The sequence below is a fragment of the Xenopus laevis genome, chromosome 4S (genome assembly GCF_017654675.1).
Source record: "Xenopus laevis strain J_2021 chromosome 4S, Xenopus_laevis_v10.1, whole genome shotgun sequence".
Lineage (NCBI taxonomy): Eukaryota > Metazoa > Chordata > Amphibia > Anura > Pipidae > Xenopus > Xenopus laevis.
The window spans coordinates 21,771,782-21,799,571 of record NC_054378.1 but is presented as its reverse complement, the minus strand read 5'-3'; the positions used below and the strand labels follow the sequence as shown (position 1 = coordinate 21,799,571).

The following is a 27,790-nucleotide window of genomic DNA, read 5'->3' as shown; positions in this document are numbered from 1 at the left end:
TAGAATCTGTATTTGCTGGAAGTCCAGCTTGAGGGTCACTTAGGATGAAGTCTGGACCATTATCTGCTCTCCTCGTTGGCATGATGGTTGAATAATAATAATATCATGATCTAAGGGGAGCCCTTGACCCCGAAGGGCATTGTAAGCCAGTAGGGATGGTTGGGATCTCAAGGACCCTCAAGGAAGAATCATAAGGAAGAATCCTACAGAGCCCTGTAGCAATGTTGTCGACCTAAAGGAGTCTTGTGGTCTCACTATAGAGGGAACTTGAACTAAATGGTACATTTGATTTTTGAATATGATTGGATGTTTGTACAGAAGATAAGACCCTATTTTGGATGAAGAGGCTCAACCAGCCTATTGCTGCACCAAGCCTTCATACACAAGCCCAGTCATTCATTGGTCATTCACAAGGAGATCTCTAAAGATCAACCCCATGAACTGGATCATATTATATATGTAGTGAAGTTGATAGATAAACCTGTCGAGTTATTTCCAACAGCTTTGTATGATCTGCTGCACCGAGTAGAGGTTCATGAATGAGTGTTGGGCATGATACAACAAATTGGTAGCAAAATAGTATTTACGGCATCACATCACACAAATGGCTCATATGGAAATGGCTTTAACGCCCCCTTTAATCTTTATTTGTTATTGTCTGTGATACTGGACTTTTTTTCCATCAGAAAGAAGCAAAATAAAAAGCTGAAACGCCTGCAAGAACAAAGCCCATCAGAACAAAATGAAAAAAGAGATATAGGTTGGGGGAGTGAAAAAATATAAGAAACAGAAATTAAATTATTTTCTAATGATTTGCCTCATTGTAAATAAATCCCTAAAGGGAAATTTGGGTGGGGAAAAATGGACCCCTCTAAGGCCCTTCAGCCAACTCTGCTACTTTGATATCACAGATATCTCTGAGGGTTAGTGCTAGGGTTATTAGTGTTAGGGTTAGAACTAGGGTTAGGGTTATTATGGTTAGGGTTAAGACTAGGGTTAGGGTTATTAGGGTTAGGACTAGGGTTAGGGTGATTAGGGTTAGGGTAATTAGGGTTAGGACTAGGGTTAGAGTTATTAGGTAGGGTTAGGACTATGGTTAGGGTTATTATGGTTTGTGCTCGAACTATGTTTAGGGTTATAAGAGTTAGCGTTAGGACCAGGATTAGGGTTAAACTGCAAGTTTACATTACAGAATAGACTAATAAGAACCCTCAATTTATGGGCATTGCAAAATAAAACACCACCAAGCAACCATTCCCCACCCAATCATCCACCTATCCTACCACTCTACCAACTATTTTTTTCTTGGGCAAAAACATCAAAGGTGACATCAAAGTTGGTTAGAATTAACTATTTACACATGGTTCAAAAACTCTGAATCTATATCTAAAGCTCAAATTATAAGCATAGTATATTTGATTTGGGGCACATCTAGCCTAAAGAACACAGAGGAGAAGCCATGTCCAGAAAAAAGAATGGAGTTCCTGTTTTGCGTATAAAGGGAAGTACGACTCCTGCTAAACATTTTGCTACTTTAAAAAGAAGAAGAAGAATCATGAAGCTCTGAGTTGTTTTATGGAGACAGACAGAACAAGGAGTAGTTCCTTTTTTCATGACATAACTACAGTTTAGTGAAACTGCTCCCCATGTGAATGTACCCATTAGTGACCCTAATAAAATCAAATACATGATAGCATTAAATAGTGACATGGTGTCCCTTCCCCAATTCATCTGGAACATTCCTTGATCAATGCATGGCTTGAGTAGACCGCTCCTCTTTAGACTGCACAACAAGACAGCTGTAATGATGACACTGGGCTTAAAGAGCCCAGCCCATTCACATAGGCATGGGTCCAGTCATTGAATCATTATTTCTCTGTCACTTTTTCAAAGTTGGCCAGGCATGCTTCCTAAGAGCCCAAGAACATGGGTAGTTGGACCATGATAACCAGGCAGATTGTGGATATTTCCATATTATCACCAACCTGGGCATGTCTTGATACAGTTCAGCAGGCATCTCAAACCTTAGCCCATGAAGGGACTACATAGCAATCAATACTCAATGCCCTTTGTGTTCCTTTTCCTTAAAGTTCCCATTCTGTCTTGATTGGACCCAAGTGTGTCTCCCAATGATTCATTTTCATCTCTTGAGTTCATAAATGTTTCTTTGGAATCCTCTTCTTCGTTGCAGCTGTCTGATACAAACCCAGCATTTTCTGCTATGACTTCTGGATCATCCTCCTCCTCATCTTCATCCTCTTCAAGGTTCTCCCCAATTCCATCAACTTTGTTTTCGGCTGAGACGGTCACATGAGCTTGTTCATCACACTCTACACAAGGTTCCTTGCCCACATTCTCAGCAGAATCTCCTTGATCATCATCTTCATTAAATCCCATCTGCTCTGCAATCTGTTCGGCTGATGGTTGGTTCAGCAGAGAGCAATCAACGAGTATAGTCTGTTGGGTCCGTTTGTAGTCAGAAGGGTCATAAACAGGATAGGTCTCTTCTGGGTAACCTGTTACAACATAAGCATAGCCAATAAGCAGTAGAATAGTCTGCAGAACTATAACAAAGTGAGTGTTACAATGTTAAGAAGGAGATGAATACGTTTTACATTGCAAGGGAGAACCAAAAACATCTGCCCTATTGTGACTTGGAGGCATTTTCCTTAAGATCTAATGATTTAAAATTACTTATTCCTCCATATAAATATAATTTCCTGGCCCCTTTTCATATAGAAGTATCTATCACTAATCAATATAAAGAGTGGGATGTTCATTCTTCCCCTACCCTCCCAGTCTTCCATGTACGGAGCTTCTTCTGCTTCCTTTTCAGGAGAAATTCCATCCAAGGTTTTACCCTCCTTCATCACCCTGGTGATCTCCTTTAGGCGTTGAAGCAGATGAATTTCTTCATCAGAGCTCATGTTGTCAGCGCTGAAACAGGAAAAAACTGGATAATAACTTCCATACAAATATATATATATAAGCAGGTATACCGGTAGTAGGGAGAGATGGTGCCTATAGTAACAGTGGGATAATAGTCTCTGGGAAGGAAGTGTGACTGTGGGATAGCAGGTATAGTAGGGAGAGATGGTGCCTATAGTAACAGTGGGATAATAGTCTCTGGGAAGGGAGTATGGCTGTTGGATAGCAGGTAAAGTAGGGAGAGATGGTGCCTATAGTAACAGTGGGAGAATAGTCTCTGGGAAGGGAGTGTGACTGTGGGATAGCAGGTATAGAAGGGAGAGATGGTGCCTATAGTAACAGTGGGATAATAGTCTCTGGGAAGGGAGTATGGCTGTTGGATAGCAGGTAAAGTAGGGAGAGATGGTGCCTATAGTAACAGTGGGAGAATAGTCTCTGGGAAGGGAGTGTGACTGTGGGATAGCAGGTATAGTAGGGAGAGATGGTGCCTATAGTAACAGTGGGATAATAGTCTCTGGGAAGGGAGTGTGGCTGTGGGATAGCAGGTATAGTAGGCAGAGATGGTGCCTATAGTAACAGTGGGATAATAGTCAGGTATAGTAGGTAGAGATGGACTGAGGAATATTCTTCATATTTGATATTACCTTAGAATTCTGGGCATTGCAGATCCTCACAGTTTGAAACAAAAATACAATACAGTTTTTTCTCCTATTTACATAATGCAGAAAGAGATTTATGGATAATTGCTTTAATAAAATATTACTACACCTTTCACAGTTGGGCCCCAAGCGGGAGATAATCTTTTCCATTGCTTCCTCCGTTTCCTTTAGTTTATCTTGCAGTTGGATGAGCTCGTAGTCATCTTCAAATAAATAAATGCTGGATATTATTTTTGTAAAATACAACAGCAGGTTAATTATTATAACCCCACCCCCCAGAACCTTTGAGCTAAAGATGGGCCAGTAAACTACCAAAGGCTTATTAGGACTAAATAGTGCAAAGATAAGATGTTCTTACTAGATATATAAGACAGAGACAATAGGAAAGTGTTGGAAGGGTTAGTGCCTGCTCTGCTCTCATTTCCCTACAGAAATAGGGATTGGTAGCACTAGATAGGTACCTAATATATAGGGACAGAGACAAGACAGAGACAAGAGGAATGTGTTGGAAGGGTTACTGTCTGCTCTGATTTCCCTGTCTGCTCTGCTCTACTGTGCTATATATACATATGGTCTATTAATAATCTATTTATAGAACATTTGACTTATTTTCTTACATTTTCTGTTGCAATATAAATACAGCAAAATATAATTTACTTCTTATGATGCAGCCTGCAATTTAGAACAGACAACTATTTCTTCTAAACTGCAATCTCCGTAAAAGTAATTACAGGCAGTGGCATCTTTATTAAATGCAACAAAACCACATGTTATCTCATTGGAGACGTCTCTTTTATGTGTTTATCATAAAGTCATGATGGAAATTCATTTGCAGGATTTCATGAGCAACAGTAATTTGAAATGAATGTGCAAAAACTGTATCTTGTGCTCCGAGCAGCTCATTGATAAGGGAACACCCACACTCTAAATTTTAATATAACAGGGTAAGGGCGGGTTTCGTTCACAGTGGAGAAGAATCAGTTAAAGGGGATATGATTACTATATATAAATATATATGGGGCAGTAATGAAATAGAGAAAGTACAGAGAAGAGCGACTAAGCTGATAAAGGGAAAGGAAGGAATCAGTTATGGGAAAAGGTAAGCTGGGATTGGTTACACTGGAGAAGAGACAGTTAAGGGGGATATGGCCACTATATATAAATATATAAGGGGGACAGTAATGAAATAGAGAAAGTATAGAGAAAGTACAGAGAAGAGCGACTAAGCTGATAAACGGAATGGAAGGGATCAGTTATGGGGAAAGGCTGAAGGGGAAATGTGAGGAGCACTAGACACCTGAGCCCAATGGGAGACCCCCTCTGTACCAGTTTGACACGGCCAATACTCACTGATTTTCCTCTTCAGGTTTCCATTGGCAACAGGCTGAGTACTGATTTCCAATTTAGTATTTTTCCCTTTTGATGAAAGCTGCAGAATAGGAAAAATAAATATATGGGAAGGAGAAAGGCTGCAGCACATGAGCAATAGCAGAGCAATCTTCTGCCTCAATGCAAGGGACACAGTGCTCACTTAACCTAACGTGAGACTTATTTGCCCTTTAGCACCATAGACATGTACATAATGCAGATTTCTGCCATTGTAACCACAATGCACTGCTTGCAGGTTATAACTTCATTGCGTCTGTCCCGGCGTCTGTTTCTCCATAACTAATGTACAACTACATCAGCCTAGAATGCTCAGCACAAGCACAAGAACAGTTTCAGCCTTGCAGTTTACAGGGTCCAGCTGGGCCCAAACTATTCATTAAACTAAATAAACGCTTGAAAGAAAGTGAAAGAAATTCTAAATATAATTCTCCGTGACCTGGGGGCCATAAAAATAATTATTTTGCTGAGAAAAACATTATCCTTGTTTTGGCATAACTCTCATTAGCTGTGCCACATGCCCCCCACTGGAGGTGCTGAGATCCTCACCTTAAATAGGATATAAAGGATATAAAGAAGAATCCCAAATCCATAGATTGGAATAATCTGCCCCACGAGGCTTGGTCTGGTGCCCCCTCCTCCTCCACCTGTGCCTCCCTTTGCCTTCGACATGGCTTCTGCCATATGAGATCTGGGGAAGTGAGCGCCACCGGGTCGGCCATCTGTGGGTTTCGAGTTTTGCCCTGGAGACTGGAAGAGCCCAGTGTTCCCTGCAACAAATATTCCAAATTATTTTCTTTTAGAAACAAGTTCCCTGACCAGTGTAGCTCAGTCTGCAACTCTGTACTTTTATATGGTCACAGCAGGGCCGGAACTAGGGGTAGGCAGAAGAGGCAGATGCCTAGGGTGCAACAATTGGGGGTGCTGGGCAGCTACCTCTTCTGCCTACCCCTAGACCGGAACGAACTCTTGCGCCCATGAACACTGCTGCAACACATACGCGTGAGAGTGATGCAGCTGCGCATACGCTTTAGTTCATGAGTGAACCGTAGCCGCAAATGTGTATGAGAGAGCGCTGCAGCAGTGCATGCGTGCGAGAATGAGATGGGGGCGAGTTAGCCTGCTGAACCGCCTAGGGCATCCGGCCGGCCAGGCCTGCCTCTGGGTTTACAGAACCCCTGTCTACCTCCAAATCTTGCAGCCTTGTGCCTTTATATAGTCACAGAACCCCTAAGTGACTGCTAATATCCTTATCATTTACATTAGGGGGTACATTATCCCATGTAATACATGAGTGATACTCAGAGTTCCCTGTATAACTCAGCCTGCAGCCTTGTGCCTTTATATGGTCAAATAACCCCTCAGTGATTTCTAATATCCTTATCATTTACAGTAGGGGGTACATTATCCCTTATAATACATGAGTTATATACTTAGAGTTCCCTGTATAACTCAGTCTGCAGCCTTGTGCCTTTATATGGTCACAGAACCCCTCAGTGACTTCTAATATCCTTATCATTTACAGTAGGGGGTACATTATCCCTTATAATACATGACTTATATACTTAGAGTTCCCTGTATAACTCAGTCTGCAGCCTTGTGCCTTTATATGGTCACAGAACCCCTCAGTGACTTCTAATATCCTTATTATTTACAGTAGGGGGTACATTATCCCTTATAATACATGAGTTATATACTTAGAGTTCCCTGTATAACTCAGTCTGCAGCCTTGTGCCTTTATATGGTCACAGAACCCCTCAGTGACTTCTAATATCCTTATCATTTACAGTAGGGGGTACATTATCCCTTATAATACATGAGTTATATACTTAGAGTTCCCTGTATAACTCAGTCTGCAGCCTTGTGCCTTTATATGGTCACAGAACCCCTCAGTGACTTCTAATATCCTTATCATTTACAGTAGGGGGTACATTATCCCTTATAATACATAAGTTATATACTCAGAGTTCCCTGTATAACTCGGCCTGCAGCCTTGTGCCTTTATATGGTCACAGAACCCCTCAGTGAGTTCTAATATCCTTATCACTTACAGTAGGGGGTCCATTATCCCTTATACCATGCTATACAATGTATAGGAGGGTGCGCCCTTGGAGACCCATTCCGACATTCGGTCTTTAAAAATACATTAAAGCCTGTCGATTCTATTCAGAGAAAATGACAGAAAGAAAGAAGTAGATGATGAACAAGAAGATAAGGAAAAGGAGACCCAGGCAGCGCCACCAGAATATGAATAATTAGTGAGCCGTAACTTTATCCTGAAAGGGACAATTTGGCTCCGTTTACACGAGTGTTTAAACTGTCGCTCAGGTTTTCTTCAATGGAAAAAACCTCATGGAAAAAAAATACAGTTTATACTTCACAGGGATGTGCCCTTTAGTTGAGGTTGAACTACAACTTCCAGCATGCTTTGGCTGGGGGAGGATGCTGGGAGATTATATCACCTGGAGGGGCACACTTTAAACAAGGCTTCCCATTGACCTGCCAAATTAACCCCTATGCTATATATTGTACAGCCCCAGTGCTATGTATTGTATAACAGCCACTCTCAGCAAATCTCACTGATACATTGTAACAATCTGTATCACTATCGGTGCAGAAGAGAGACCTTGTCCTGCTGTCCATTATCAGCTAAGTGCCACACAAGGCCGGCGGTGAGAGGGGGGAAGAGGCAGCTGGTGATGGAGAAGCCCCAAATGCCGGTGTTGTTGTTGCACATGGGGGGGTGGGGGTGGGGGGGAGCGCTTACCCTCCTGCGCAGCTTGCTTCCCTCTGGCTATGTAGGCTCTGGGCAGCAGCAGAGACACACACAGAACCAGGCAGGAGAACAGAACCACCTTCTGGACAGTGGACATGGCCATTTTGTCTGCAGCTACGGAGGAAGATGTGAGACAGGAGAGAAGAGCATCACTGGCAGCTCCGGCTGCTGCATCTCTAGAGCCGGGGCCAATGACATCTGCTGACACAGAGTCAGAGAAAGGGGGGTCATGTAACACGGATTCTCATTGGTTAATCACTGGACAAGGGAAAAATAACAGGACTCATCACTGCCACCTGCTCCTGCATTGCCTTTCTGTCCCTTTCAGCGGTGGGGGGGGGGGGAGTGGGGGAAACTGGTGTAATAAGGGCATTTATATCTGCTCGGCTACCAGTGATGTAACTCAGTAACTCAGTGAGGCAGAGTTATAATTGAAAAATATACAGTATACTGTATCTTAAGTGCAAATTGTTGTCCATCCCTATTTCTGTAGGGAAATGAGAGCAGAGCAGGCAGTAACCCTTCCTATACTGTCCCAGTGTCAGTATATATAACCCAAGACTTCAGCAGTTGGACAGCTACATATGAATGAAAAGAAATGAAAGGGAATGGAAAGAGGGTCAGACTCACACTGGCACCACTCAGAGCAGGCCTGGACTGGCAATCTGTGGGTTCTGGCAGGGCAGATGCCAGAGGGGCTGCCATAAGATGTCATAGAAAGTCACTATTTAGTGGGCTGGTGGGGAGCTGAGTGGGCCTCTCTGTACTTGGAATGCCAGGGCCTATTGTGACTCCCAGTCCAGACCTGACTCAGAGTAACATGTACCCCTAAATCTCTACTGCAGTCACTTGGGATCCCTGAGCTTGGTTTCTACTAAGGGGTAACTGCAGTGGTGTAACTATAGAAGAAGCAGACCCCGCAGTTGCGGGGGGTCCCGGGAAAACCCGCAGCCTGCATATGCGCTTGATTGGCGGGAAGAGCTGGTCCCTGCGCAGGCGCGCGCGCGCTCGAGAGGGTTGGGTGAGCTGGGCCAGGTAAGTTGCAGTTGGCACCAGCCCCTTTGAAGATTTTTCAGAATCTGGAATTTCAGGGTTTCTACGCTGCTGGGTAACTGTCCTTGTTCGGTTCTGGTTGGAGTAACACCTGGTTTTGGCTATGCAGGAACTATGGTTGGGTTAAGGATATCACAAAAAGGATTCCTGATTCCCCAGCCTCTCCAGTCAAATAGCGTGGTGTCCGGAAAAGAGGTCGGCACCTCTCCAATATACATAGAGACGAAAAATTCACCAGACTTTCAACAGCAAGTGAAGCGGGGCGGACCCATGCGTGTTTATTCAAGTCTTGTGATGTAACGTTTCGGGGGCGGGCCCCTTCATCAGTCATCAGAAGACTTGAATAAACACGCAGGGGTCCGCCCCGCTTCACTTACTGTTGAGTGTCTGGTGAATTTTTCGTCTCTGGGTTAAGGATATGTCACTTGGCTAACGACCCACATGCAAAATAGTGGAATTCTCACATTGAAGCAGCTGTACTGACAGATGAGTTGGATGCCCTTTTAGCAACTGAGAACAGACAAGGCTGCTGATAGTAATGCTTTTGCCACAACATTTATTTGGGGACAGGTTGCCCCTGTCCCCAAATAATTACCTATTATACAGTATTATTACTTCCCCTTTATCACACATCTCTCTTGCAATTCCCCCTTCCATCCAGCAGATGTCACCAGTTCACATCCATATCATTTGGTGTAACCAGACATCCCCTTTAATACAAATTTCCTTACAACTCCCAGTATCTCCTGCCAGGCTCTGTTGGGGGGCTCCTACTATTAAACTATAATTTTAGGTGGTAAAAATCATGACAACTTGTGTCCGTAAATGAGCCATGCATCCGTCTATTTTACATCAATTCTGAATAAATGCTTAGCTACTAGTTCTGACTCTTGAGTCTCTGTCACAGGCTATGAATGCCATAATCTCACTTTATTATAGGGGAAACAATACCAAGAGCAATGTAAGCAGGTTAATAGGTCCTATTATCTAATGTGCCACAATCACAACTCCCTGAGAGGCTCTGTTACATCGCCCTGATTAATAGAGAAAACCAAGGCAGGGATCATTACTAGGAAGCTGGTAATCACTAATAAAGTGCAAGTCTACGGGCACTGGAGATGAAGGGGCAGATTCACTAAAGGGCGACGTGACTTTACTGACCCATACCTCTATCGCCAGACTTGCCTTTGCCACCTCAGACCAGGCGAAGTGCAATAGAGTAGATAGGAGTTCCTCAAAAAAAAGTTGAACATTTTTCTAAGTCCCAAAAAACACTGGCGTTTTTTCCTATTTAAAGGGTGATAGACTGAAAAAGATCGTAAATTTTTTTTCGGGTATCCTCCTTCCCCCCAACATTTGCTAACATATGGCACCTAAACTATACTGTGGGCACATGTGTAGGGCATTATAACAACTTTTATATAATTTTATTAAGGTTCCCTGGCCTTGTGTAGTGTAATGTATTTGCTACAGCATAAACGGCCATTGTACTTTAATTGCACGCCGTATGCTAATTAGCCAACACTAGCGTAACTTCGAACTGCTGAGTGTAATTTCGCTGACATTCAGTAACCTGTGCGCAACTTCGGATCTTCGTGAAATAGCGTTGTCCAGGCGAATCTACGGCTGGCGAAGTGTTGCGATGTGCGAGAAGCCATCGCTGGCGAATTTGCCCCAAAGTGTCTGCAACTCCCTGCACCCCATCAACAGTCTTAGTTTTAGTTCATTCTCAGCTAGATAGCCTACATGTTGGGGCTCTCCCTACCCAGGGACCCTTGCTGGGCAATGAGATATTACATGCCTGTAATACTAAAGCCAGCCAGTAGATGGCACTGATCTCATCAAGGGGAAGTTGTAAAGATACAGGCCTGTAGCTAGGAAAATGCATAATATCAACTTCTATATAATAAAATAGTATTGTACATAATATTATATATATATATTTATCTCTCTCTCTCTCTCTATATTCTAAATCATGAAACCTGCCACTTCTAGTTTGTGCGTTATACGGAGGTAGAACTGGAACCCTGGCACATAGAATTAGGCCATGCTGGGTGCAAGGGTTATATTGCTTGCTTTATGGAAAACTTCATTCTATGAATATACCTGACTTGCTGGTAAGTTATCATCCCCTCCAAGGTTTAAATCATACCCAAACTCTGGTGATGCAATGCACAATGCATTAATACTAAAACACTGTGCTGCCATATGGAATTCAAGTGCAAAGCTTTACTAATTAAAAGCCATAGAAAATATAACAACTTAGAGAAAGGGACAGAATCAGAGAAGCGCTGCATGTCCATAATCTCTGCTCTGCATGTACCGTTCCTGTTACCCCTGGCTTCAACCCCTGGCCACTCACTCAACACAGGAACCCCTATAAATATTCATGGCACTACCAGGCCCGTTGCCGGCTCTCCCAGGGGTGATATAGATGCTCCGTACTCTGCCTCCCGGGGATAAATATTATCCCATACCTTCCGCTTAATACGGAGGAACTAATTATTCCTGCAACCCCTTCTTAAAAGGGTCATCGGCATGATGGGAATGTAGAAGAAATGTAATTACAGTAATTGGATACTTCATCTAATTAAAATGGCCTTTATCTTTAATGGGAATGACTCTGAAGCGGCGGAATGACAATTGGCTTTATGATAATCACTGTTATTCTTTCAGCAGGAGAAAGCACCCAGCACATACACATCTCAGTGCCAGGCCTATGGGCACCTCCTATATGGCACCCTGGATTATACTTTCTCTTTATTTAAGGAGAGGGTTCCTTATCGTTCAGCAAATAATGGAGATTTATCTTTTAATTGCAACTCTGTTTCACTGTAACCCACATATAACATGTATCATCCAAAAGAGACAGCGTTGGGAGGCTGTCCCTGCTGAATTGTGCTTAGTACAAGGGAATACCTACAGTATGCTGCCATATTTTTATGTTATCTCTCTGTACAAACTATGAGCAAACGAAATGGGCCTTTTAGCACAGGTAGGAAAGTCTACCTCCAAATCCGAAATTACCATTCTTATAAAGGCCTGTAGGTGGTGCCAGAGCAGCTGCAAATGCCCTTTACTCTGACATTTCTCCCTATATTTCATTCTTACACTGAAAGTTTTGCTCCATGATTCTGCTGAGCTTTCAATCATCCCATTATTGGACTCCATTCCGCAGATACAACTCTCATTATTCAGCAGGGTTGGCTGTACTTATACACAGCTATTTCCAGATATCTATGGGTCTTTGTGTTTCCCTGAGGTGCCGTACAGGTGCACCACAAACCTTCACTAGCAACTGGGGATTTTCTACTCATAAAACCTTAACAGAAAAATTGGAGCAATAAGTAACCCCTCAAACACTTTCCTCTTGTCTCTGTCCCTATATATTAGGGACCTATTTAGTGTTACCAATCCCTATTTCTGTAGGGAAATGAGAGCAAATGAGTGTATTTCTTTTACTCCTTCTTGTCTGTTCTCCCCAACTGCATTTGCCAGTCCTCATTATTTCCCATCCTGCACATTGAATCACATGCAAAAAAGAGAAGAAATAAAATCCCTGAGCGGCAGAGACAGGACTCATACTGAATTAAAATGACAAGAGAGACAGAAGTGAGAGTAAATGGGAAAAATGAAGACATACAGATATTTATATGCAGACAGGGACCATTAAAGTGAGAAAGAAAGTGTGAATTAACAGCTCACTCCCGCAGAACTCCCTGCACCTCCCCACTGTCCTGGATGTCTGTCGGAGGTATAAACTGACCCCTGAACTCTGAGTATCACTCATGTATTTTAAGGGATAATGTACCCCTACTGTAAATGATAAGGATATTAGAAATCACTGGGGGGTTATGTGACCATAAAAAGGCACAAGGCTGCAGGCTGAGTTATACAGGGAACTCTGAGTATCACTCATGTATTATAAGGGATAATGTACCCCTACTGTAAATGATAAGGATATAAGAAGTGACTGAGGGGTTCTGTGACCATATAAAGGCACAAGGCTGCAGGCTGAGTTATACAGGGAACTCTGAGTATCACTCTGAGTATTACCCCCTACTGTAAATGATAAGGATATTAGAAGTCACTGAGGGGTTTTAAATGATAAGGGAAATTGCATTGTCGCTTTTCGTCTGTGAGAAGGTCATTCCTTGCAGGTGATTTCTGGGCCCATAAAGAACTGAAAGGTGAGAGTAGGAAATGAATCAGCACAAGAAGGGAAGTGATGAAGGCCAACAATAAGTGAGATTAGGAGATAAAGGGCCACACAGTAGACCAGTTACAAGTTTCAGGCCATAATAGAATATTTAGTCTTAGAATTTATAGCCGGGGTGGGGGGTTAATTAAGCCAATGCACACAAAGTGCCTATTGGGTTTATCTTTGAACAATAGTGTATGGGCCGTACTGGTTCCATTTGGAATGTGCTACATTTATTATTGTTAAACTCACAAAATTGTTTAACCCTTTCAGTGCCATGGTCTGCTATGACCAAGATCCCAGTGACATCAGATCCAGTCATAAGAACATGGCACTGTTGGTTTATTTGCAAGAACGTTGCCACACACTCAGTATCTCTGTTATGTGGCAGGAGACAATGGCAGTTTAGTGCAAGGCAGAAGCTGCATGTAGAACTTTGCTAGGGCAGACTTTGATATGGAAACATGCAGGGAAACTTGAGAAACATTTCCATAGAACAGTCTGTCTTTAGTTTTTTCCACCCCACATCCCCATGTGTTTCCATGGCAATGGTGCATTACCCTTCAATCATCTCCATGTCTCAGTCATTCTGGATATTATTTCCCTTTACATTGCCATTAGCTTCATTACGGGTATGATACAGCCCTACCATTTGTCTCCTGCCGCAGGCAGGTTTGTGATCTGATTGTTACAATAAGGAGCAATAATGACCCTCTTTAAATAGTTCAAATGGGGGTGACTGCATTGGGCCCCAAACATAGAGGAGGGTCCACAGAGCAACAGGTAAAGGTAACAAGAGCCTGGGTTAGCAATTGTAGTCATGATAACAATAGTAGGATTTTATGGAGACAATAGGGTTAACTAGTGGTGACCTGGAAGGATCCGTGTCCTCTTTTCCCTCTGCTCTCAACCCTCCCGACCCTTGTTGGCTATGAATATGTTTAATTTTTCTTCTTATCCTTATTAGGATGCAAGAAAAATTCCCCCTGTACTAAGCACAATTCAGCAGGAACAGCCCCTAAGTTTGCTCTCAGTCTGTCCCCAGACTTACCATTGGATTGCCATGTAATTTAGCAGGCATATTTTACAGTTCTTTGTTCCTTTAAATGATTTATTACAGTATTTCGACTCTTGCCCCACAACCAGTGCACTTGTGAAGGAGAAATTGCTTCTTTTATCAAACACAAAGAGACGGTGGATCCTGCGCTGCTCAGAGGATAACAATATAAGCTCTGATTTGTTGGATTGCACATTGTGAAACTTGTCACACAATACGACCCTGTCACAGAGCTAATAGCCAGGCAGTACATCAGCTGCAGCCCCCATCCCACCCCTTGAAGATGTAAATAGTATCAGAAATACAGCTTTTTGTCTCATTTGTGTTTTTTATATTTAATTGGAAGCCGTTTCACCCTTTGTTGCCAGAACAATGCATCTCTCATAAATGATAAAGTGGAGGAGCTGTTCCGCATGTCAAGAGCCACTTACAGAGTTCAGTTGCACAATGGCTTTCCTGTGCCCCTAAAATAAAACCAAGTTACTGTTATGCGCTGAGAGCCGCCGCTTTGTGGGACATTCCAGGTACAAAATGGATTTTACTGTACAATCTTCCCTGTATTGAGTCACTTAGCAACTGGTGTTTGAATAACAAACTGGAAACTGAGTTCAGGGTTCTCTACTGAGAAATGTCTACAGATAATGACTGACTTTGTAAAAGAGCTTGAGCCTTTTTTTGGGGTTTTGACTCACAATAGCCCAAGTGAAAGGAAACAGTTTACCATGTCAGAATTGCAATTCTTGATTTAACAATTCCTTGCCCATTTTCTGTGCTGAAAGGTGCAATTCTGTTGCTCTAGTCTGACCCACCCTTCAGTTAGAAGTGCCCTCTTCTGTAGCATAAGAACCATATCTGTAAACTTCCATCAGAGACATCTAGTCCCACCCACTGCTTCAGTTACAGACTTCCTGTCCCTCCCCTGTAACGTTCCAGTGGCGTAACTACCGGGAGAGCAGGGGGTGTGATTGGGCCAGGGCCCGCACCCCCTCAGGGCCCCCCCTCGGCAGCTCATGCTCCACGATTCCCGGCGGTTCTGGGTTTACGGCAGACGGTTCCGGGTGTACGGTGGGGGGCGCGTCCCGCGCCAGGGCCCGCCCCCTCTAGTTACGTCACTGTAACCTTCCATAAGAGTGTTCTAGTCCAGTGCTGTCCAACTTTGATTAAACACCTTAGGGGCCCCTAACAACCATCTCCAAATGCTAACAAACCCCAAGAAGAAACCCCTAACAGGCTTAGATCCCACAGGTAGCGTAGGGCAAGCAGAGAATGGCACACACAAGCAGCACTGGGCAAGCAGAGAATGGCACACACAAGCAGCACTGGGCATGCAGAGAATGGCACACCCAAGCAGCCAGGTCCGGACTGAGAATTAAAATAGGCCCTTCCATTTCAGATACACAGAAATCCAAACAGCCCCCACCAACCCACTAAATACTGACTTTCTATTGCACCTTATAGCAGCCCCTCTGGCATTTGCCAGAACCCACAGATTGCCAGTCTGTGCCTGCAAGCAGCACTGGGCAAGTAGAGAATGGCACACACAAGCAGCACTGGGCAAGCAGAGAATGGCACATACAGGCAGCACTGGGCAAGCAGAGAATGGCACACACTGGCAGCACTGGGCAAGCAGAGAATGGCACACACAGACAGCACTTGGCAAGCAGAGAATGACACACACAGGCAGCACTGGGCAAGCAGAGATAGGCACACACAGGGAGGGAAGGCAGAAAACAGCAGGAGACAGGGAAAGCTATCATTGTAATATATACTACATACAGTGACACAGTGCTGGTGCCACATTAGCATTTTGAATAAGGTGAACAATGTGGGCAGTTTCAGTCTGGGTCTCATGTGTGAACAGTACAGGCTTTAGGGGTGTGAACAATAGAGGTGTCACAAGTGTGAACAATGCACGGAGAGCACAGGTGTGACCAATACAGGGGATTAGTCTGAATTTGAGGTTTAAACAATGCAGGTGCCAGTTAGTGATACCTTTTAAAATTTACATATGGTAAACAAACACAGCAGGTAGGTGGGGGGCCACAGAAGGGGGGCCGTGGGCCGCCAGTTGGACTGCCCTGTTCTAGTCCCATCCACTTCTTAAATTACAGGCTCCCTGGCCCTCCCTGGTAAACTGCCTTCAGACTATTCTAGTTTCACCCAAATTCCAATTTGGAGCATTTGAAACAATATTTATGGAGCAGTACTCACTGGCATGCTATTTCCCAGAGAGATCTTGGTGATATCATTAACTGTTTGTGCATCTTTGGGGCTGTTAATTCTCCCTCTGGTTGGTTAAACCCCCATTTACTTTAAAGTTGAAGTACTTGAAGTTACTGCTTATACAGACTCCCTGGCCTTCCCTGGTGAGCTGCCATCAGACTATTCTAGTCTCACCCAAATTCCAATTTGGAGCTTTTGAAACAATGTTTATGGAGCAGTACTCACTGACATGCTATTTCCCAGAGAGATCTTGGTGATATCATTAACTGTTTTTGTATCTTTGGGGCTGTTAATTCTCCCTCTGGTTGGTTCAACCCCCATTTACTTTAAATTTGAAGTACTTGAAGTTACTGCTTATACAGGCTCCCTGGCCCTCCCTGGTAAGCTGCCATCAGACTGTTCTTGTCTCACCCAAATTCCAATTTGGAGCTTTTGAAACAATGTTTATGGAGCAGTACTCACTGGCATGCTATTTCCCAGAGAGAACTTGGTGATATAATTTACTGTTTGTACATCTTTTGGGCTGTTAATTCTCCCTTGGGTTCAATGCCCACTTACTTCAAAGTTGAAGTACTTGAAGTTATTGCGCCTATAAGCTTCCATCAGAGTGCTCCCCTGTAAGCTTTCATCAGAGTTTTCTAGTCCTACTCACTGCTTGAGTTACAGACTTCCTGCTGCTCTCCTGTAAGATTCCATCAGAGTGTTCTACTGCCACCCACTGCTTGAGTTGCAGACTCCCTGCTGCTCCCCTGTAATCTTCCATCAGAGTATTCTAGTCTCAACCAAAGTCTCATATGGAGCTTTTTAAACAATGATAATGGAGCAGTACTCACTGGCATGTCGTTTCCCAGAAATATCTCAGGGATATCACTTACTGTTTGTCCATCTTTTGGGCTGTGAATTCTCCTTCAGGTTTTGCTGTATGAGGTGAAGTAAATAGTAAAGCATTACCAGTTTACGGATAAGACCTCTGTGTAATTAAATGTTCCTTATCTCCAAGGCAAAGAAAGACTGCAGCTAAGGGAAAGGATGGGTTTATTTATACAGAGCTCACCGTGTCCTTATTTAAAAAAAAAATAGAGGAAAGGGAGATCAGAGAGAAACATTATGGATTTCCATTAATGCTCTATGCATGTAACAAATGCATTGATATTATATAGTTTGCAGGTTCTAACTGATGTTAAACTAAAACTCCCGGCAGCCTCCAACAGTTTTCAGAGGAGTGTATAGTTGTAGTATAGTAACAGCTGCAAAAAGGGTGGATGAGAATTATAGTTCAGTGCCCATTGGATTGGAACCCTCCTCCCAGTTTGTGGCTCTGTTTGTGGATCAGGACAGAAGCCAATCATTTCCATTTCAGACTCTGACAGTGCGGGCGCGTCCCCTTAGAATAAAGAGATCCAATATTCCCTGCAACATAATTAAGCAGAGGCACCTTTAAATGTCATACCAGCCCGTGCCATGTTTAAAATTGTTCTGCATCAACGGAATGTAACGAGACGGGGCAGTCGCCCACATCCTGCACTGCTGCGATAAGCCAAAAATACCGTTTCACTCTTTAATAGATTGCCAAAATAAAGCATTCTGTATGCAAATTATTCACTGAGTGTCAGCGTAAATATCATGCCAAACATCCCCCACCCCCGCAATTAGTGGTTCATTCTGAGTATCTCCAAATTGCAGGAGCTGCGTTTGTGTTTTCAATAGAAAGAAAAAAGAAAGTATTAAGTCTCCTTTTATGTAACAAAGCAAAATGATACAATTTCCTTTTAAAGTCTGTCAGTAGATTGCAAGGACTTTTTCACTTTGTATCTGTGTATGGAGTCACGTCCCACCGACAGGGGGAAAAATGATCCCCCAAAAAATGTTTGTCTTCCATTTGGGATATGTAAGATTAAATAAAGCTTTTGTAGTTTACTTTCAGTCGTTTAAAGCAATGCACTGTATTTAAAGGTACCACACACATTAAATGTTTCATTAGAGCAGTTGGAAAACTGGGGCACCTGAAGCAGTGGTTGGGGTGACCAGAAGGAGTTTAATTTGTGGGAAATTTAGGGAGAATGCAAGGTAAGGGGCCCAGCCTGAAGGCCAGTTAGGGGGAGATTTGGGGTGAGTTCTTATTTGTGCCCTGGGTACCCCTGGAACTATAGCAGGATGACTGTTACCACAATGTTTCTATATATCTGTAACCTTGTTATGAGCTAAGGGGGCCCAGCCTGAAGGCCAGTTAAGTGGAGATGTGGTTCCTACTAAACTGTGCTTAGTACAGGGAAGACTAACGTTGATAAATAAGAAAGATATTCTCATTATTTTGCTTCTAACATTTATAAAAATGTACGTATATTGCGCAGGGAAAATCGTCGCATTAACAAGTTGTCAGAAAATATATACAGGGGGGGGGGGTGCAGGATCAGCCAATGGAAATGAATCTTCCGATGCTTCGGTGCTTTAAACGCCGGCAGAGCAAACAAACAGCTTGAAACAATGTAGCAGAAAACTGCATATCAATTACACTAAACGCTCCAGAATTTCTTCCTTCACCGCGCGCAACGTCGCATTCAGACTTGCTGCAGGAGCGCGATAATCGCCCCCTCATTGTTTCCCCTCGCATCTGCCGCTCCGATAAGAGCCGAGTGTTCTCAGAAGATAATGAAGCTGCCCGGACAGAACATTGTAAGGGAAGAACATTTCTTGGGCTTCCCGAGCGACTTCTCTTCAACCCACTGACCCCAATTGAATATTAATTAGCTAATTAACAGATTTATTGTTTCCCATCATTTCTGGAGAGGATTTTTTTTTACCTCGGCGCATGAAGTGCCGGTCCCTTCCCCTTTTTGCTCACCCGATAATTAAATCTCAATGGCTGCCAGAATTCACATGGTTTCTGGCTCAGGGAAAGGGACACAGAATGAGAGAGAATTGTGGGGGAGGGTGTCTATTTGAGTGGGACGATGCTTTGTTTGAGTTTATTTAATGTCACTTTGTAGAATTTGGTTATAGGCAGCTATATCCTTCATAGAAATATAACTATATATATCCCCTATGTAGACTGTATATACTGCATTTATTGCTGCCCCCTTATTTCTATAAAGGCTTTACTGTGTCAATCTGCAGTTTCAGTTTTGCTTAAAGTTCCATTGTTTCACCTTCCATTTTAAATTCTTTGTCTGTTTTGCAGTGTAGCAGTGTCCTTGCAGTGATATTCCTCTGTACTAAGCACAATTCAGCAGGAACAGCCCCTAAGTTTGGTCATAGTCTGTACAGAGAGATCACATAAAACTAGGGTTGCCACCTGGCCGGTATGTTACCGGCCTAGCCGGTAAAACACCCGCCAAGGCCGGGGCCGGTATTACAAATTTAGTTGCCGGTAATTTGTAATACCCCCTAAAAAGAGCCCTTGGCCGGTCCCCAATTCACTCAGAACTTACCTTTCTTTTAGCCTTCTGGCCATTGCACATGTTGCTCTGCCCCCTTTTACATCACAGTGTGTGGCTCCACTCCCTTTCGAGTCGCGGACACCCCCTTTTGTGCCCGCCCCCCCCCACCGGCCAGTAAAATGTTTCAGAAAATGTGGCAACCCTACATAAACCTATGGCAGCATAGGTATTCCCCTGTACTAAGCACAATTCAGCAGGAACAGCCTCTAAGTTTGCTCATAGCCTGTACAGAGAGATCCCATACAACTATGGCAGCATAGGTATTCCATGTACAAGAAGGTGTATGTACATAATTAGTAGTGATTTCATGGGAACAACATTTTGAATCCCCCACTCTGAGCCCTTTTCTGCTTTTCATAGATATAAGTTCTTATATTGTTTGGAGCTCTGGGCTGGTGCAGTTTAACTAGGGGGGGGGCAGGTAGAGTCGATTAATTTTGAAATAGTAAAAGAAAAAGGGGAAATACATAATTTATAACTATTTCTGAGCAGCCAAATGAAAAACCGCAAATGTCAGAAAAGGCTTTGGGAATGGGGGGATGGAGGGAGATGGGGTGCAATTTATCAAACACTGCCACGTAATTTGCCGCTTCCTTTTATTTCTTTTTGGAACAGAACAATAATTTTGGGGTATAATCAGGTTTTGACGGAAGTTATAAAATGTTCATTTATAGGAAGTGGCGGAAGATCACATTTGTCTTGTTTCAAACATTGCTTTTCTGCGCCAGTTCAGCAAGATGCACCTGGGCCACTATAGCTGAAAAAAAGTGCCGGGCCCTGAAGATGTAGCAGAAATTGACCTGTACTTTCAGTATATAAATATATATATATATATATATATATATATATATATAACTTTTCAAGATGGACCAGCACTCCAGTTTGTTCAATCAAACGTGAATATTTATTTGAATAGTCACTCTCGTGTCCAACGTTTCGGCCCACATCTGGGCCTTTATCAAGGATGTGTGAGAGTGATAGTGAAAACATTTAAATACTTAAAATGTGGGCGTGTACATGACATCATTACCAATCAAATTAGTGCAAGTTCGTGAATGTAATTACATATCCTTTCTGTAATTACATATCCTTTCTGTGTTTAATACCGTTTGACCGGGCACCCACTACGAACTGAGAGGGTTAAAGTGCAGGTACTTTCTGAACTTATATATATATATATATATATATATATATATATATATATATATATATATATATATACAGAGGGTCTGATTGGGCAGGGTCAGTCTTAGTCTGATTAATCCTATTGCCCAGCCAGGCCTAGGCCCCTGGGAGCCCATGCACAGTGACATAATCCCAGCCCCAGTTGCCCCCTCTTGGGGGGACTTGTCTCATTCTAACTAAGGAGGCCAGGGGATCATTGATGATAATGTCTGTGAGGGGCTTGGGGCTATCACTGTGTTTCTCATAAATAGTGTTGTTACCTGGCCAGTATTTTACCGGGCTTGCCGGTAAAAATAATGGTTGATCTCAATGTTATTAATAGGAAAAAAAGATAAAAGTGTAGGTATTTTATTCGAGAACAGATGGCAACCTTAAGCGCTACCATGTATCATGAAATCCTTAGGGGCCACAGTATGTCATGAAATTTTTAGGGCCGCAGTGTTTCGTGAAATGCTGAGGAGCCACAGTATGTCATGAAATGCATAGGGGTCACAGTGTGTCATGAATTGCATAAGAGCCACAGTGTGTCATGAAATGCATAGGGCCACTGTGTGTCATGAAATGCATAGGGGCCACTGTGTGTCATGAAATGCATAGGGGCCACTGTGTGTCATGAAATGCATAGGGGCCACTGTGTGTCATGAAATGCATAGGGGCCACTGTGTGTCATGAAATGCATAGGGGCCACTGTGTGTCATGAAATGCATAGGGGCCAAATGTGTGTCATGAAATGCATAGGGGCCACTGTGTGTCATGCCATGGCATGCAAAAGGCCAATGGTACAAGGAGTATAAAGGGGCATAGAGGGGTGTTGCAGTCAGGGGTCCTGTGGCAGAGGGAACCGATAAAGAATGGAAAGTGTAATTTAAGGGGGCAGGACTAGTGGAGAACGGCCAGGGTTTGGGAGGATTTGGGAGTATCAGGTTGAGAACAGATTGTGGGTGACATAAAATTACTTTTTTCCATTAGGGCCCCAGGCGATACAGGTCTCTCTATTCAGGGACCCAGGTGACCAATGGACTAATAATTGGGGCCCCTGGGGGGAGGGCTCTTTGAACTTAACAGTATGGGGTATGTGATTGCTGACGGTGGCCCTAAAAATATTAATATCCCTATTTTCTCAACTGCTAAAGAATTTATCCGTCCCTTTCTTGAAACTGTCAACTGCATCTGCCAGTACAGCCACAACCCTCATTGGTCACTTAGTTGGGAGTCAGGTGTCAGAATCTAAAGGAACACGACAAAGCAGCAGTGGAAAGTAAAGGGATGAAAAACTTTTAATGGAGTTGATGGGGTCAGCGACGCCTCTACGGACCCACCCGGTACAGACGCAGAGTTTTGTTTGAGACAAATAAAAAAGTTGGTGACCTTCTGTGGCTTTGGTGGACCGTTCCTGGGGGCAGTAAAAAACTGATTTTCCCTTCGTCCTAATACGTCTGCCTGTGCAGCACGCTCTTTGTGTTGGACAATTTTGACCTTCTCTTCTAATGTAATTATGATCATTTTGCAAAGTTACAATTTAAATAACTTTTTCTTTATTGAAGGGAATTTTTTAAATTCCGCCCCCCCCGACTTTTGTTCTGAAAAGCGGAAAAAACAAAAATGCTTGATTGAGGTCACGATGACATCCATTAGCCATGATAAATGAAGTGTAATCCAAGGCTGTTTCATTATCAAGGTTCACTTTTTAATTGTTCCAATGTATTTTTTTTTAATTTCCTTCCCCCCCACCGCACAGCCTCTCGACTCAAGGCTGTTTACAATAGTTACTTTTTTATAGTATAGTACAAAGAGTTATTCAGAAATTTTCAATGCCAACACTTCCATAAACGCAAAGTGGACTATTTACTGTAGTTCTGACAATAACGGTGCTGCTCTCCAAGAGAATTTACCTGCCTCCTCTCTGTATTCATGGAGATTTGGAACATTCCTTTTAATTAATTAATTCTAATTATAGAGACATCTCGGTACTCCGAATAAAACAAATTTGATACATTACTTAAAGGGGTTGTTGGCCTTTGAGATAACTTTTAGTATGATATAGAGAGTTGTATTCTGAATCAATTTGCAATTGGATTTCATTTTTTATTAATTAAGGTTTTTGAGTTATTTAGATTTTTATTCAGCAGCGCTTTAATATGTATGTTACGCAATATGGTAGCTAGGGTCCAAATTACCCTAGCAACCATGCATTGATTTGCATAAGAGACTGGGATATGAATAGGAGTGGGCCTGAATATAAAGATGAGTAATAAAAAATCGCAATAACAATACATTTCTAACCTTACAGCATTTGCTTTTAGAAAGGGTCAGCGATGCCCATTTGAATGCTTCAAAGAGTCAGAAGAAAAAGGCAATTAATTACAAAACTATAAAAAATCATTAAAAAGCTGTTTAGAATTGGCCATTCTAACTAAAAGTTATCTTAAAAGTGAACCACCCCTTTAAGTTTCTTTACTTTTTATTTTATCTTACTCTAAATTTTGTTTCTTTTCACAGGATGAATAATTTGATCAGAAAACTGGAGAAATGTGAATTTCCATCATTGCACAATGGGAGCAGTTTGTTATGTAGAACTGAGCTTGAGATTTGATTTGATGCTTGATTTTGATCTGACTGCTAAATGGAAAGCTGAGTTGGAGAACGTCAACCCAAGAGCCGAGAGTTGAACTTGAGGTTGGCTGAGGAGTGAAGAACTGTATTTGTGTGTGGAGCATGGACATCTCACCTTGTGAAAAGGAAATTGCTACTTAGTTGATAAGCTATAATTATAACTAGGTTTTGAGTGATTCTTGGTCTCGAAAAGTAGATTTCGTACGTAGATCTCGAAAACCAAAAGTTGATTCTGGATAATGAGAGCTGAGGCTGGGAGATCTTGGTTGATGAACACAAATGAGTTGAGATCTGGCCACTGAATTTTGAGCTGAGCTTGAGAACATCAACCTGATGGCAGAGAGTGGAACTTGAGAATGGTGTAGCTGAGACCTGTGATGGTATGAAGGGTGGGGACATCTGATCTTGTGAATAGGAAATAAGGGGCTTAGTTGATAAGGGAGAGTTGGGAACTGAGTTGATACTTGGTCTAGAAAAGTAAATTCAGAGGTGTTCTAGAAAACCATCCACATGCTGATTGTGGATAATGAGAGCTGAGGCTGGAGATCTTGGTTGGTGAACATGAATGCATTGAGATCTGCCCACTGAATTGTGAACTGAGCTTGAAAATCGCAACCTGAAAGCAGAGAGTTGAACTTGAGAATAGTGGGGCTGAGACCTGAATTTGGATGAGGGGTGGGGACATCTGACTTTGTGAATAGGAATTAGGGGCTTAGTTGATAAAACAGAGTTCATTCTTGGTCTAGAGAAGTAGATTCAGAGATTTTCCTGTGAATCAAAAGTTGATTTTGGATAAGGAGAACTGAGGCTAGAGATCTTGGTTGGTAAATATGAATGATTAGAGATCTGGTCACTGAATTTTGAGCTGAGCTTGAGAACAGCAACTTGATGGAAGAAAATTGAACTTGAGAATGGTGGAGCTAAGACCCATGTTTGTATGAGGGGTGGGAACTTCCAATCTTGTGAATATGAATTAAGGATAAGTTTTAAATATTAGGGTCTCCAATTGTAAAGTGATTACTCACCACAAAAGGGAAGAGGCCCAGGTGCACCGCCTATGGGTCATAGGCCTATGATTAAGTGTTTATGACACGAAACGCGTAAGGCTGTGGACACAATAAACCTTCTTCACTTTGAACTATTTGCCTGGTGGAAGTTTGCCTTTATTGAGTGCCTGCTCCAAAATGAATTAAGGGCTAAGGTGAAAAAGAGAAAGTTGATTCTAGAAAAGTAGATTTAGAAATGGTCTAGAAAACCAAAAATTTACTCTGGATAATGGGAGCTTACTCTGGATAATGGGAGATCTTGGTTGGTGAACATGAATAAGATGAGATCTGGCCACTGATTGAAATGTGAGCTGAGCTTGAGAACAACCATTCTCTTGTGTTGGGAGAGAATGGTGGAGCTGAGACCTGAATTTGAATGAGGGGAATGATACATAATAGGCAATAACTTGATAAGAGAGAGTTGAGAACTGAGTTGATTCTTGGTCTAGAAGTATAGATTTAGACAGGTTTCAGACAACTGAAACTTGATTCTAGATTATGGGAGGCTGGAGATCTTGCTTGGTGCTCTTAGAGCTGAACATGAATGAATTGAGATCTGGCCAATGAAATCAGTGGTGGATGTGGATTAAATAACCAATTCCAGTAATTAGAAGACCATAGAGTGAAGACAAAGATAGAGAGTTGTGCAGAGCAGACAGAGCAAGTCTCAGAGATAGAGAATTGTGAATGTCTCATTATTTCATTTATGCCCCAAAACAATTTCTGCTTAATTTCTTTTTCATCAAAGTCATTAGTCTCTGTTTCGATAATTACCAACGGCCAAGTGTGCGTGGGGGGGGTAACAGGGCAGTTGGGAAGAGAAGGATGGAACAAAGCTCTTGTTCAAACAGCAATTGTTCAACAATTATTATTAATGAGAAGGAAAACTCAAAATTCTTTAGTGTAGAAAATGACTCTTGTGAATTATTCCGGGGTCTTAAAGTTCTACAGAATTATTTTGGGGGCGAGGGAGATTATAAAATTAGTTCCTTTTGTCTTCTTTATAATAGAGAAACTTACCCATTCCATGATTTCCAGCAGATTCTGGCTGAAAGGAAAGAGATATTGGATTTTAATTGCATTTCAATTCATTTAAATATCTGAAGCTTATACTTCAAACTAAATTGGTTTAATTATCCCTAACAGGGCCCCTATACCTTCTCTAGCCCCGTGTCCCTCCTAAACTGACCATATACAGTATATTAGGTACCTATCTAGTGCTACCAATCCCTATTTCTGTAGGGAAATGAATAAAGGGGAAACCCTCAAAACAAATATCAAGGAGTGGATTTTATTCAGCAGAACTTCTTTAACCTTCACAGTACCAGAAGACAGGGTGAGGTTTTTAAAGGCGATTTAAACCCAACAATAAGATTTTGCCAAATAAAAGGAAACCTTATTATAAGCAACTTCCCCAATATCCATTTATTCCTCATTCTCACTGAGTTTTTAGTTCTGTGTAAATGCCATTGTGTCTGTCCCTTTCTCTTTTTTGCACTGCTGCCTCTGACTCCTGATACAACTTCCCAATTTCCCAATAGGGGGCTGTTCCTGCTGCTTAGTACAGGAGAATACATACGCTGCCATAGTGTTATGGGATCTTTCTGCACAGGCTATAAGCAAACTTAGGGCTGTTCCTGCTGAATTGTGCTTAGTACATGGGAATACCTATGTTTAGGGCCGCCATCAGGGGGGTACAGGGGGTACTAGTGTACCGGGCCCGGGCCTGAAGCTGGCAGTGCTGAACTTTTGAAAGAGCTGGGCCCCCTTGACAGCATCGAATCCCGAAGCCATGCCGCATCCTTCCGAAATCATTCTGAATGCGCCGAAAAGCCGAAATCTCAAATGCAGAACTGCCGAAAAGCCGAAGTCCTGAAGTAGTGAAAAGACACAAAGCCACGAAAATAACCGAAGCCACGAATGGGTAAAAAGACCCAAAGTCATGAAAACAGCCGAAATTGAAGTCCTGAAGCCACGAGTTCAATTCATCTGAACACCAATGTGTGTGTGTTTTTTTTTTTAATCCCCTGGCCACCAATGTATTATTTTAATACTCTATAGGCTCCTGCCACCAATGTTTTTTTTAAAAATATTCTTTGGGGCCCCAATTTTTTTTAACTTGTGAGAGGGGCCCTGGCGCCAATGTTTTTTTTTTAACTTATAGGGGGGCCCTGGCCACCAATAGCTTTTTATAACTTGTGTGGGGGGGTTACCTTTTTTAGCGCTGATGTCTGTGTGGTCTTTTAGCTGTGATGTAGATTGGGCGGGATCTGGGGCGGGGCTTGGGGGCTGGGTCAGGCGGGGCCCAAAAATTTTGTTGTACAGGACCCCTTGATTTCTAATGGCGGCCCTGCCTATGCTGCTATAGTTTTATGGGATCTCTCTGTACAGGCTATGAGCAAAGTTAGGGGCTGTTCCTGCTGAATTGTGCTTAGTATAGGAGAAGAACTATGCTGCCATAATTTTATGGGATCTCTCTGTACAGCCAATGACAGAGACTCCATGTAAACACATATATCAGTGGCTCTGTCGCTGCCGAAGATCCAGTGTTGTTTTTCCTGCTTCTGAGCTTCTACACACATACTGATTATAACATTAAGCCGATTGATGGAGGGGCCGCTGGTGCACTGAGCCGGACATTGAACATCACCATTTATGACTGTGATGGAAATCTGCGAGTGTGGCAATCAGTAAATGGGAGTTGTACTTAACAGCGCGGCTCATTGACACCGGGGAGGGAAATGAATGGGCCCCTGAGCTTGCGCTTGCTGCACCGGCTCCAGAACAAGTCTTTCTGACGTGTCACATTCATCAGATCCTGAACCGTGATACAATGTGTGTCCTTGGCGCCTTGGTAAATAGTCATTTGTTTAATTGCTCCTTATTTGTAAACCTGCCATCATTTCCAGCTGCACAGTCAGAACTAGATCTTAGTGCTGCGCCAGTGCTTAGTTAAAGGGGAAGCAAACCCAAAAATAAAATCTGTAGGATGGAACCTACATGTACCAGGAGGTTTCAAAGGATATAGTATTCCATGAATGATTAAAGGGGATAAATGACTGGCTTCCAGTCTACTCTATCATAGATGGAGCCACTCAGTGCAACTCTGGAACTGGCCTTGTTTTGTTTTAGTGGTTTTTTATGCTTATTTACATAGTTACATAGTTAAGTTGGGTTGAAAAAAGACCAAAGTTCATAAAGTTCAACCCCTCCGAATGAACCCAGG

At 42.6% G+C, this 27,790-nt stretch overlaps 1 protein-coding gene across 2 annotated transcripts; it reads right to left on the bottom strand.

The window, feature by feature from the left end:
• Window positions 1-1,558: 1,558 nt before the first annotated feature.
• Window positions 1,559-17,746, bottom strand: ric3.S (RIC3 acetylcholine receptor chaperone S homeolog). 2 transcript variants are annotated; one of them, XM_041591122.1, is made up of 6 exons: window positions 17,159-17,746; window positions 5,523-5,743; window positions 4,938-5,016; window positions 3,697-3,790; window positions 2,792-2,937; window positions 1,559-2,516 (listed from the first exon to the last, which is right to left on the bottom strand). In XM_041591122.1, the coding sequence occupies exons 1-6, from the start codon at window positions 17,229-17,231 to the stop codon at window positions 2,053-2,055; spliced, it is 1,077 nt and encodes a 358-aa protein (XP_041447056.1). In that variant the 5' UTR covers window positions 17,232-17,746; the 3' UTR covers window positions 1,559-2,052.
• Window positions 17,747-27,790: the final 10,044 nt, after the last annotated feature.

Coding starts and splice junctions, on each gene's coding strand:
- ric3.S (XM_041591122.1), bottom strand. CDS start 17,231: ATGCTTTACTATTTACTTCACCTCATACAGCAAAACCTGAAGGAGAAT. Junction 3,791..4,937: donor AAACCTGAAGAGGAAAATCA/GTGAGTATTGGC, acceptor ATTTATTTGAAG/ATGACTACGAGCTCATCCAA. Junction 2,938..3,696: donor TTGGGGCCCAACTGTGAAAG/GTGTAGTAATAT, acceptor TTCCTGTTTCAG/CGCTGACAACATGAGCTCTG.